This window comes from Nylanderia fulva, unplaced genomic scaffold, assembly GCF_048542155.1.
Source record: "Nylanderia fulva isolate GAGA-0341 unplaced genomic scaffold, ASM4854215v1 Scaffold50, whole genome shotgun sequence".
In the NCBI taxonomy this organism is placed as follows: domain Eukaryota; kingdom Metazoa; phylum Arthropoda; class Insecta; order Hymenoptera; family Formicidae; genus Nylanderia; species Nylanderia fulva.
Window position 1 is genome coordinate 1,109,670 of NW_028190588.1, and position 14,043 is coordinate 1,123,712.

At 34.5% G+C, this 14,043-nt stretch overlaps 1 protein-coding gene across 1 annotated transcript in view; it reads right to left on the bottom strand.

The window, feature by feature from the left end:
• LOC114939835 (troponin C) overlaps positions 1–13,599 on the bottom strand; it is a 56,050-nt gene extending 42,451 nt beyond the window's left edge. Inside the window, 1 exon segment of the mRNA XM_029314266.2 lies at positions 13,501–13,599. Within this exon segment, the coding sequence (XP_029170099.2) occupies positions 13,501–13,524 (24 nt within the window). The 5' untranslated portion in view covers positions 13,525–13,599.
• Between the last annotated feature and the right edge of the window lie 444 nt (positions 13,600–14,043).

Here is a 14,043-nt window from a genome sequence, read left to right on the forward strand (position 1 = left end):
AAGTCGTCGAAGCCTAACTAGCATCTGTATGTAATTTATGGTTCGTAATGTACGATGTACCATCGATAATCAAGTTTTATATTATATTTATGACATGAGCGAAAGAATGAAAACTGTAGAGTAGGTTCGCGGAATCAATACGAGTTATAGCAATAGACTTTTCAACGATTTGTAAGGTATATATTATCATATTGATCACTGAAGCGTAACTAAACACATTTCTCTAATTTATATGCCACAATGTATTTCATGATGGATAATCAATTTCTTTTATACATCAATCCCTGTTCAACGAATTCAAATTGCAAGCGATTTCCGGATCGCTGAATCGATTCAGCGAAAATTAATCACTGACATAATAAAAAATTTATATTCAATGAGTAGAAGCAAAAATACAGATGGGAACTTAGTGAGTCGCTTTGTCAAATCTCATCTCGCGCATACCTTTCTCAGTCCTCCTTGAAACAACATCCTTAAACAGTGACGTCAAACGGAGAATCAGCGTTTCGCAAATTCGCGACCGGGAGATAGCAGCAAATCGGCTAATTAACGTAATATTGCGAGTTGTAACGTGTACAATGCTCACAGCGCAGATCCATCTAAATGCTCGATCTCGCCGTGATTCGATTTCCCTCGTGTACTAACAGTTGTAGCTTAAGCAACATGCGTCGACGGATAAGTAATTGCCTCTCGGGTACGTTTCGAATTTAACAGAGGAGATCTCTCAGGCCTGAAAATCTAGGAGGAAAAATTCACCAGCGTTTTTCAAGATATCTAGATAAGACACAGCCTACTACATCAGCCCTCCAGAGTATGCCTTGTTAAGGCACACACAAAAATCCCGAAAGATTCCCGAGCCATTCAGAAAGCTAATTCCCGCCAACTTTTACAAAGTTCGCTAAAATTACAACGATGCCGCTCTCGTGGAACAAAGTTATGAATATGCTGCGTAAAGTTAGCGGAAGCAGATCATTTTTTCTCCCTCTCTCTCTCTCTCTCTTTCTCGCGCGCTCCCTTTTTTCTCTATAATATTCCAGAAATAAAAGGGAAATATTTTTTAAAAAACGTGAACTCGGGTTAATAAGGCATTTTCTCGAGAGAGAAAAAAAGTGATTGAATGATCGAGCGAAACGAGATAAAAATGTTGAATTAAATAAAATTACCCCACTTAAACAAACGGATTATTACATACAAAGTACACTTCTATTAAAATTTCGTGAAAACAATTGAAAGTACTTTAAAATAAGAGAATAGGATTAATAATACAATGATCGTGGAGAGGGCTATGTTATTCGTCAGTTGTTTCCAATTGTGGATATGCGGGATTACCGGAAATTAACCGATTAATCACCATAACGGAAAGGACGACAAACGCGTTGAGGGTGAACTCGTTAGCGCTGCGGCTAACCGCCTGTTTACAACCGATTTCGTGCACGACGCATCGAATATATAATTGCGATTTCGATAAGGCTAATGATTGTACGTCGTAACTTACATAAACCGATCTACACTACAATAGGCTACTATGAAACGGATATTAAATTGTATCACCGGGAATTACTTTGCGTTGCTATACTGCTTGCGTGAAGTAATTTAATATTAGCTTCTCAGATTCAATTTTTAATTGTTAATAATAATTAAAAATACGCACGCTATTCAGAATTATGCACCGAATTATTTATATATAATATATATATATATATATATATCAGTTTATAACAATATAATAATTAGTAATACGATTCTTAGTGATTATATTGAAGATAAATAATGACTGTGTTAATAAATGATTGTTAGTATAACAATGCAGAGAGGAAGTAAATACCTTGTATTTAGAAAAATAAAATGTAAATCAATATGCGATGTAGGCAATAATAACCAGTGTTTCCGAAGAGAAGAGAAACGAGTTATGCGGAACGCAGGTGCGTAACATGTAACGCACGAGTAGAGATGGTAAGAAATAAGAGATGGATCGAAAGAAAACACACATGTATCGTCTACTCGCTAGCTACTCTGTCTATAGGCTTGGAAAACGAAATATTATTTCAACATACACTTCGGCGGAACCTTTTCCTCCGTGTCAACGATTATACATTATAAATTTACGCGTTTCGATGCGATTAATGCATTAATTTAAATGATATTTATGATAATGAATATGAACTAATGCGGTTGAAATATTCAGAGTTATTAGCGCGATGTAAATAAATTTCATAAAAGAAATATATATGTATATATTGCAATATACGGCGTAACATCGAAACGGTGGTCGGTTTTATTAAAATATTGATCGACCGTAAAAGACTTGCGGTTTTTATCGGTAAAAGTATATCGAAACTTATTATCAGACTGATAAACGAGACAAAAGCGACATATCTTAACCGAGTTCATAAACTGCCGTATACAAAGGATCTATATACCATTCATTCCATAAGAGCATTCGAACCGAAGATGAATAAAGATATAATAAAAAGCACACGATTGCGCGCGAATGTTTGACGCAGTACATATACTTTTCTTTGCTCTTATTTCGTCAATTTTTTGTGATCTTATTTCTCTAACATTTTTGCATTGTATTCTGTTAGAGGAGCACATTATGAAAATTATAACAGTGATAAATAAATTGCTCATTTTTAAGATTTAAAAATTTTTATAAATTAAAAAAAATTAAAAATTATGTACGAGTTTCCTGTGGGACGCACCATATTTTCTGCTTGATTTGTTTTTATTTTCTGAAATATTAATTGTATTGTTCAATTGTGGAAATGCAGAGCGCATTTGTCCGCGTGACAAATAATTGTCCTTTGTTTCCAATTTATGCACACTTTTACGCGATTTTTTATTCCACGCGCATTCAACATCGCGGAATTATACGTTATGTAATGAAATTCATCCGTTTTCATCCGCGAGAGAAATACACGGGGGGCTGCTTCCGGCAAAATCGCCCGCCGTAAACCATATAGATAATAAAACTTTTTCTTTAGCTGGAAAAAATATGTATAGCAATCAGAGTGCAACGATCGCTCGACCGAGAAGCGAGCAATTGTCGGAGATGCAACATTGTTTCGTTAGCAATAATGCATTCGACGAGCTTGAAAAGCGGTTTTTATTCTTCCTGTATAAAAGGCGTGCATATATGCACGCAATGCATCAATATATAATCCGTCACGTTGTGTGGATTTTTGATTCGGGGGATATTGCGTCGCGAAAATGCGATTCGCGAGAAAATATGTAACGCGAAGTTTTAAAAGTCGACATTCTGACCGCGAATGAGACGTCAAATGCTAGGTAGCGCGAAAATCATCCGCGGCGCTTCACATCCGAGACAAAGAGATGGAGAATGAGCGGAATGCAAAATGAGATCGGAATGGAGTGGATGAGAACGAGACAAGAGACCGAGGTAGATGGTTACACTTTGAGAGAAGGAGGGTAATGTTCTCTCTCGATTTAAAACACGAGACGCTGTTTCTTGTTTATTCCATTTCCTCCGGTGGTTCTCACTTTTCAGGATTTTCGGTAAAACGAATATGTATTCAGCATAAATTTTTAAAATACTTCCTGTTTATGACAGAAGTTTGTACAGTTGCAGGATGTATCACATATTTTGTTTCCTCGAGATCGCGAGTGGTTTCGAAAATTTTGATGACTTCGCGTGATAAAAATGAGACGTTTTCAGAGTACTATTTTTTTCATTCCGTCACCGTTCACTTAATAAATAAATTTAAATGTATTTTAAATGTATATGTGCTGAAAGAGAAATTACGCTCTCAATTCGACTCGATACGAGATTACACAGATATGACGGATTTATTCAGTGCGCGCTCACCTGCTGTTTGCTCTTTACACAATGTATAGAATATCGAGCAACAGGAGGTATACGGCCGGCAAATAGATATATTCCCGCAGGGATACGTCGACTATGTGCACAGGAAACGTTTCTACGTGTTATCGTTGACTCTCGTTTAAGTTAAATTCGAGTTATGAATGATGTTCATCGTCGTAATAACATCAACGGACAGAGAAAGAAAGAGAAGAAGAACTATAACTCCCAACTTTTGTTCGTCTCTATCTGAAAGATAATGCGAATGCGGTTTCGTATAAAATTACGACGGGGCATAATTCTCTTGAGCAGCCGCGAACAACATCGCTCCGATGCGAAAGACGGGCTGAATGTGGCGATGGGCATCAGGTCAATTTAAATACGAACCCGTTTCCTTAACGGATTCCGGGAAAGAAATGTGCATTACAACGCGTCAGTGGCATCGTGAAAATTTGACGTCGTCGCGCAAGATACGCTTTTGTGATCGGCGGCGAAGTTGTTTAATCTTACCGATTATGTTAATCTTTTTTTTTTTTGCAAAAGCTCTTTCGGAAGCAGAAATCAGCTGTTTGAAAAGGCCGCTCAAATGCAGCCTTTAATTGTCAAAATAGATTGGAATTAATTAAATATAATATTGTTATACGCGAATCTACAAGTGTGCATGTGCGAATGACCAAATGAATATGTTAGAGTCGAACTTATGCGATTTTCTGACTGATGTTATAAATGTTATAACAGGTTAGTTCGTACATTTCTCGTATCATTACAGCAGATCTCACCCATTCACGTCAAAGTATGTTGAGTAAGTTTTTTATCACGCTGACGATCCTGCCGTTTCTGCTGTGCTCCATTTCATTTTTCAAACTAGAACAAACTCGAAATTATATTCATTTTTGTCAAAATGTAAATGTTGATCAGTAATATGATTTAAACTCTCTCCATTAACAATATTAGATTTTATTAAAAAGAGAAAATCGCATAATTTATTTACATAATAAAATTATATTGCGTAATATGCAGTTGCAAAGTATATTAATATTTTTGATTGTAATATTTTTTTGAAAATAATATACACATTGTCATTAGAATATAATATATGTACGAAATCTTTTGCGTTTAAATTCAGTTTATTTGTATGAAATGAGATGAAAGAGCTACATGTTTCACGCATCCTGATAATGAAGTGTATCGATTATATATGAAACGACATTTCACAATATATATTTAAAATTGCCAACAAATAAATTGAGAAAATATTATCGCGCGAGAAAATACATTTTACACATGTTTATTTTCTTAACACATTCGATTTAATCTGTTTTAATATTCCTATTTTCAGATAGATTTTTTCTTTAAAAAAAAAAAAAACAAATAATTTTCAAATGATAAAAAAATTTCTCTCCATTCTGCAATTTGAATATTCATATAATCATATGATCGGATGACATTATTTGTATAATCAAATAACGTTAATTTATGTATAATTAAAACACCATTAAAATTTTGCATCTCTGGGAGAAATTTGTCCAGAACCTTTTGCAGCTATTATCCGATATCAATCAATTAGGTCAATTAAACTTTTATAAGAGTGTCAGAGAGCGGATTAAGGGAAGGTTTGTCAATGACGAGCATACTCCGTACTTTTGTTCGCGTGCTACTTGAGATGGAATTATGAAATTATGGATCGCGTTAGTAGAGTAGCCGTAAAATATTCTTCGATATTTTAAGAATAATCATCTTCGATACCGTTCCATCAGTTAATTCGCTCCGCATATTTAACAAGTACGAAAGCATCTTTAAATAATGTCAAGTAATTTTGTCAAAATTCTTCCCCGAAAATATATAATATAACACGAAATTAATCTATCGATTAGAATTATGTTCTTTAAATTTACTTGTAAAATTGTATTTAATTCAGAATAATCGATAGAAGTATATATGTGATATACATTAAAAAATTTTCAATATGGAATAAAGTGTGTTTTTTTCCAACACATCTTTTATTGCACCGTTATACCGCACCATTAGGCATTACGCAAAATGCCTTCCAGCAAAACATCGCTGAGGAACCTGCACAGGAGCAATAAGGATTCAGTAATGGTTCACATCCTTTTCATGCATATGGTGTTTTGTGTATAGTATAATAGATCATAATGCACGCTGCCAACAACAGCGAATGATCGGTTCAAAGGACACGACGCGTGATTGCGTGATAGCTGCTTATACATCGTTCTTCAGACGTATGCTTCACCTGATTTCTTTATTCCCATTCTCTCTCGTGTGCTTTTAATGAGAACTTCATGCAGAAGGATGCAAAAAAATCAATACGTTCTACACCTGTGTCAACGCATCTCAATACGTGTCAATATGATATGCCAGTGTTGAAACTGATATCAAAATGTCTATTTATAAAAGAAGATATGCATAAATTTGATTTCGTAAGCGTGAAATGCATATATAATATATGTATTTATGTATACATTTATGCGAAGTACACGCAAATTACTAACGATAAATCAATTAAACCTTTTTTTATTTTATACAGTTACTAATTTTCATAAGATAAAATGTGAAATAATATTTAATTAAATTTTTTTAAAACGGAAAATTTGTATAAGCTAAGAACAGTACAAAAAATGTAATCGGCAAAAAAATGTATTAAAATATATCTCACACACTCATTAGAACATAGATCAAAGCACAAAATGTTTCCATCAAAAAAATTTCGCATTTTTCATCATATTATTTCTCGAATGGATAGAGCATTACTATCCATTTAACTAATAGCCTGGTATTACTTGTGCTTCAAACAAGCCCGTATAAAAGAATGTAAAAGCAATGTGTGAAAAGACCAAAAATAAAAATGTATGTATATCATCTAAAATATACATAACATACATACTCTCTAAAATATATACGCTATACGGGCGTAAATTTTACTCTAAGTGCACACTCATTATTCGCCATATATCCTTACTGTTTTTGTACTTGCAATAATTTTAGGTATAGCCGTTCTATATAACACGCACCAGTTACATTAGGCAATTCGCGAAGTACTAGTTCGAATATTAATGGGCGATATCTCACGATACGATCGAACGCATTAAAGCTATTGAATTAGTGCACTGGCAAACGCCAGATATCTTGATGCAACTCGAGAGTGTTGATCCGATACCGCGCGATCGAACGATATATACGAAGATTAGACCGCGGAAAGTAATGGAATTATGCGAGAAAATTCCGCGGCAAAAGCTCAATATTAATCTGGTATTTTTTGTATAACGCGTCAATACGTAGTGTATTCACCTCGGTGCTTACATCTTCGTGTCACTGTGTCTTTAAGCTTATGATTTATGTGCACATTTTGCCACGGGACATTTTCCTCAACGTATACGTGTTCTCATTTCCATACTTTACATCGTTTCTCGCGCTAAAATCGAATTTATGCACAAAGTACAGCTGCGGATTGTTAATCATTAAGAAGCTGAGAGTTCTTGCGTGAACTAACTCTTAACGAAGTACCGGGTCGTCGAGCGTATCACCGGACTAAGAGATCGCATCAAATGAGATAGTCTACTTAATAGAGTTTGTCGCAGGGCTTTTCTCGGAGAAACATCTTTGCGCGTTTATACAGAAATTGCATTGCGTTGAAATGTTCCGAAATGGCGTCGTTAATTAAAGAAGTTGAACTTGAAACCACATGTAGAAGTTTCAAAAGTCTTTAATTGGATGAATTTACTGAGAAGAATTTCACGTGTGTGGATATACATTGCGCAGTGAAAGTGCGTTCGCATAATTTTTTAATTAAAATATATAAATACACGCACACACAAGGTGATATCTCAGAGAAAAGTGTAATGTAATTAAATCGGAATAGAAAAAATAATAATCGATTTTATATAAATAAAATACGTTGTACTGGCTGCATCGCGAGGGATTTCGACGCCTGGAGGATTCTTCGTTCAATTTCATACGACGCCAAGAAAACGACTTCGAAGATCATAGTTGCGAGTATCAAACTAGCCAGGAGATATAATAGCGACATCGACATCTTCGGTTTATGTTACCTAAAATATCTCTCGTAAACTATCTCCAATATTATATTATAGACGTACACGTATGACGACATATTAGATAGATCGAATAAGTATAGCCGTATCGTGATAGTAGTAAATAAAGTAATGACTCCCTGTTGAATAAATGTCGCGATAAATTCGCGAGATAAAGGCCCAAAACCAATTTTAATAATTAAATTTATAATTTAATATCGAACAAATTTAACCGATATTAAATTTATTTTTAATTAAATCCTCCCACGCGCGTAAAATGGGGTTAAATGTTACGCGGCCCTACAGCGATTAATTTCGAAATTGAACTAGTACGATCGCGCGGCACAATTTTGCATTTTGCTCGAAACACAAGCGATGGAATCGCGTCGCGTCGTAAATCGGCGACGATGTGTCTCTCGCGAAGTAGTATGACCCCTATCGAGAAAAGTATCTGCGTATACATCGATAAACTACCCTATCTCAATTGACTCCGCAGACGATATTTAGCGCAAGTGTATTGCCACGATCGGTCGTATCTACGTCGTGTCTCCGCCTATTTGTCTCGTCCTATGACAACGAACTCGGCCGGAATTTCCCGTCTGCACGGTCGGAACGTAACGTCGCATGATAAAGGCACTCGGGGTATGGCGCCCCGGCAAAAGTCGAGGACTCGCCCCAGGGGACAATGCTCGGACCCTCCTGCTTCTCTCATTCCGGAGCGCACCGGGGAATACACGCATCCATATGTGTATACACGCGGTACTCTTGCGACGCCGAAATGTATCGGAAAATGGAATTTCTACAAGGAACTTTGTGCATCCCCTCTGAAGTAGCGAGTCGGATAACATCGTTCATATACGTATATTGAAGTCGGTATGTGTATATGAAGTTGAATCTCAAGATACGCGTGAATAATAATTACACGCAACCTACATGCAAAAGTGTCATATCGTCGTTATAATCAGCACCATCGCGCGATTAAAACATGTTACATCTTCTAGTATTATGTTGGAATTTATGGGATTAAATTTTCGAGTGTGTAAATGTAGCGGAAACTTCATTCGCGCGCTCCGTATATTCGGTATTTGCAACTATTTCTCATATTCGCTCATTTGCGAAGAAATTGACAAACATTGACGACTAATTGGTACCGAAAGCCTACGTTTTCAGGCCGCTATATTAATTTTCTGTCAAATCATCCTATGAGATATAAAATTAGCGTGATTACAAGCCTAGTTGATAGGGCTATTTTACTCGCTGACCCTATTTTTCATGAAGAAAATATTAATTTAATCAAAAGAATCCTTATTAATAATTGTTACCCGTTAACAATTATAAACAAAAACATCAATAAAAGACTTCGAGCGATTAAATTTGGCGGTAATCTTAACTCGCCCAATCGAAATAAATTTGATACGCGAAATTGCATTGTGTTACCTTACATTAAAGATCTTAGCGAGAATATTACGCGTTGCATCAATAAAAGTGGAATTGATGCTTTGTATACTGTCCCAAAAAAATTGGACACGTTGATAAAAAGAGGTAAGGATGGGATCGAAAACTTAAAAAGAACTGATGTTGTTTATAAAATTGATTGTGCGAATTGCGATTCGGCTTATATAGGACAGACAAAGAGACATTTAGAAACGCGCATTAAAGAACATAGAAATAACATAAAAAAAGACAAGACATTGCATTCTGTCGTTAGTTTACATCGGACTTGCAACGATCATGAGTTCCGTTGGGATTCTCCGGTGATTCTGCATGAGGAAAAACAGACAAGAAAAAGAGAAATTGCAGAAATGTTTTACATAAAAAAACAAGGAAAAAGTATTAATTTACAGAAAGATACGGAGAATTTCAGTGGGATTTATGATCGTGTTCTTGACGTTATTTAAGTCGTTTTATATTTATTTTTACTTTTAATTTTATTTTTATTTTTATATCCACCTATTTATTTATTTTTATTTATTTGACTTTATTATGACGATTTAAATTACGAAAGACACATTTAGTTTCGTCTCTATCTTCTTAACGCTTAGTGACTAAGATTCTTGCGAACAGTTAACATCTATTTAATATGTGCTTACTTCTGTCAGTCTTGCATTGTTCATCAAAACAAGCGTTAACATTGTATAAAACATTAAGTAATGTAATGTGTAAAGTAAGATGACATTAATAAATTTACGAATTATTTTAAGAAAATAAGTGTTTTTAACAGACTGCAATCTGTATCTTAAAAAATAATGTGAATAAAAAAATAAAAATATGAATAAAAAGAAATAAAAATATATAAAAATATTTAATAAAAAATAAAATAATTTTTCATCTAACTTTTATTTTATATATATTTCCTTTCCATATTTTTGCAACAGTTTTGTAATTTTATATATTGCGAATATAAAGTTTTTCCTGTACTTTTTAAATTACATAAAATGTAATGAGCGAAATATAAATAAGAAAGTTCATATTCTCTAAATTTATTCCATATTAGGAGAGTGCAACTTTAATTTGTATCTTAGTGCACACATTTTGAGATAAAAAGACATGTAGATAAAACTAACTTTAGTACTTTTACTTCAATTTAAAAATATAAATAAGCCCGACGATCCATTCAAATCTGCATCAGCAAAATTTTTCAATTAACTTTATGGAAAATTTTAAATTATGAAGAATGCGAGTTTTATGCTTTGATATACTTCTCAAATGTAATTTTCGTAAAAGAAACTCTTCGATAAATTATTTTTAAATCATTCATATAAAGGTTGAAAATGTATATATTTACGATAATAGAATAAATTGCTTTTCGCAAGCGTTTATGTATTAAAACCTACGCGTACAGTTAATTCACTTTATAGTTTTAATTAGGACTAATTAAATATCTCCATCCGATCAAAAGCATTCCATTCATTATATCGAACGACATACATTCGAGGTTCCGCCACCGCAGGCAAGTGTCAACCAAGCCACTCCGCTTTGAGCTTCGTAATCGATGCGTTCGTAGTAATGATTTCGCGGTTAACATTAATGCGCGGTACAAATTTCTTATTTCGTATCTAGACGATATTTTAAATCTATTTCTCCCTTATTTCCTCTCTTTTTTCCCGAATAGCGATCCTCATTTTATAGCACGTAATGTGGTCAAATTATTTTAAAATTCATCGATAACCCACATTCATTTTTCTTTGATCTAATATTAAATAGAGTTTTCATTATCAAGCACATTTGTGCCTGTTATTATTTATTTGATATATATTAATACGTTATTTGAGAGTTTGAACATTAATGTATAATGAATGCTTCTGTCTATTCATCTATTTTTATTCACAAAGATTTCAGTTGAATTAAATTTAATTTAATTCAAATAATATTCGCCTGAGAAGAACACGAGTCGTACTTGCTTCGATTTTTGCAACAATTACACGTTAGTTTTAAATATTATGACATAATATTAAAGTTTATTTGTGTTTGACAATTTTTGAAAATATATATATTTTTGCGAACTTTCATGCACGCACTCTGAAATATTCGTGTTATATCGAATAGACGAAATATACTTTTCAATTTGCGAATTTAAGTGATAGATTATGTCCCTCCTGCTTTGCAAGATTCCATGGATATCCCTTCAATATTTTTGTTGTATGTCAATAATAAGGGTGAAAAAAACCCAACGCGAAGATTTTCCCTTCAAATGTATATGTATTGTGTTGTAATGCGTACTTGCGTCTATTTATTTATTCTCTTTTTTTCCATGTTCTTACTTACTAACTGCATCTAACTTGTATTTATATGTAGGCTATTTTATGGCTGTTGGTAAATAATAGACTTATTAAAAAAAAATAGGTATTTGGCTCATATCAATGTTTTTATTTCGGATTACAATGACGCGATAGAGAATATCACGCAGGCATGTGTAATCACGCATCACCGATCGTCGAAAGCATATTTGTGTGTAAACGAATATATGCAGGAATGCATTTAATTATGCGTTATTTTAGCGTGACAATCATGCGAACATCGTGAGTGAAAAGTGAAATGTAAATTTTTGACGAGTATAAAATGCGGTATTTCTGCTTACGACATGACATTTAGTATTAAATCGGGAATTTCAAGTTTACTAAATATAAAAAGAAAACTTACTTAAGAAAAAATGCTAGGGTCGAGAATAAATATTCTACTTCATTTAATATAAAGGAAAAATCCGACAATTAATTGCCCAGAGTTTCTACGGATCATATCGTGTTTATAGTAGAAAATAACTTTATTCTTTAAAAATGTTTAATGAGAAATGGAGCAGATATAGTACATCTTAAGTTCCCCGAAATTGGGAAAGTAAATTGTCAAAGCGAATATATACACGTCAAAGTGTAGTAGAAGTTAAATGTTCTTCTTAACAGTCTTAAGCTGTTAGATATCTGATCCCAAGTTAAATTAGGGACATTTTTCGGATTAATGTCAAGCGCTTTTAGAATACTATAAGAAGCATAGAAAATTAAAAAGAAAAATTTGCAAAGACGAAAATTACACAAATGAGGGAGGGTATAATTGTAATATGCATATCTGAGGCAGAGTATGTCTCTAATTTCCGAGAATAGACCGTACCACGCTCACACAGGACTATAACCCTTGTCCTCCGGGAATTAACCAAGCAATTATTGCTCGGGCATAAGTGCTTCTTAGTAATAATGTTCCATCAAAATAATAAAGTGTTCTACTAAAATAATTAAGTCGCAAGTTAATTAAAATTGAAAAATTGTACGATTGCTTTTTACATTATTTTCTAGATTATTCCACTTGTGTACAAATTTCGATTCTGTCAATTCTAATTATCATTTATAAGCAATTAATGATTTATTAAGAGATGAAAAAATCTAATTAAAATTATAATATAAAATGTGTTGGAGATTTCTCAACAATTATCTCATTTACGTATTTTATTACCCTTGCATATTTCATCGAATTTTTCAATGTCGAAAAAAATATAGCACTTGTAAATTTCTACTTAGATAAAATTATATAGTTTCGAGGCAAATTACTAATAAAATTCAACAAATCCTACTGTTCTAAAATAAATAGGTATTAGGTGACAAATATTCAATTGATAGTGCCACGTCGACACGATCAACGGTGGTGCAAAGTGGATCGCCAATTATGCTTCATGGCCCGTCAAGCTCTCCATGATGATGGGAAGCAGGGGTGGTTAAGTTCCGAAGGAGTACGTCAATGAATAATCGTAAATTATGCAAAACGTGAACTAAGTTAGGAATTCTTAATAATCAGCCGTGTGCCCATTTTTATTGGTCACGTTTCAAGAAATGAAATTAATGAAATTTGTATGCCAAATATGATGTTTAATATTCATTATAATAATTATAATAATATAAAGTAAAATATATCGGGCTTAAAACAATGTTTGGTTAAACTCTGTCGTATTTGAGAAACCAAAATTTGCAAAAGTATTAAGTGCCGTAATACGAGATGAAAAACTCAAAACATTTTACATCGTAATAATTAAAAATTCGGAATTTGGCTGATATTTCGTGGAAATTGTGAAGTCTATGATAGCAACTTAGCTTGAAAAATCAATTTTCCCCATGAAACAGAAATCGGAATCATGTCGATATCTTGTACCTTCCTCGTTGTAACGGCGAACATCGTCACCCTGAAACTTTCCGGATAGACGGAAGGTACAATCGCGACGACTGCTCTGCGACAACTGCGAACTAACCGCATTCAAAGCAGAGCCGAGTACATGTGTCCTCCTACGTCGAGAAAGCGAGAAACTAAACGGGGGCCGAGTCAGTGGCCGCGTGGACGTTCGCGGTATGTGTCGACGAGAGAGAAATAGCTACAGAGAGACAGACAGAGAGGGAGAGCGAGGGAAGGAGAAACAGTGGAGACTCACCATCAGCAACTTGACCTTGTTAACCAAAGGGGACGTTGTAAGGAACTTGTTGACGGCCGTCAATATTTTCCCTTCCAACGTGACAGCGTTTCCGGCGTCTCGTCCTCGCGAGCATCCGGGCCCGACGTCCGCCCCTTCGCCGGAACTGGGCAACAACTTCTGGCAGTCGCCCGGTCCGAGCTCCCTCTTCTTCAGCTCTTCCCACGGGCCCTCGTGGCTCCGTTTGTCCCCTGTGCTCCGCCGCACTCTCAAAAATCGCGCTCAGCACG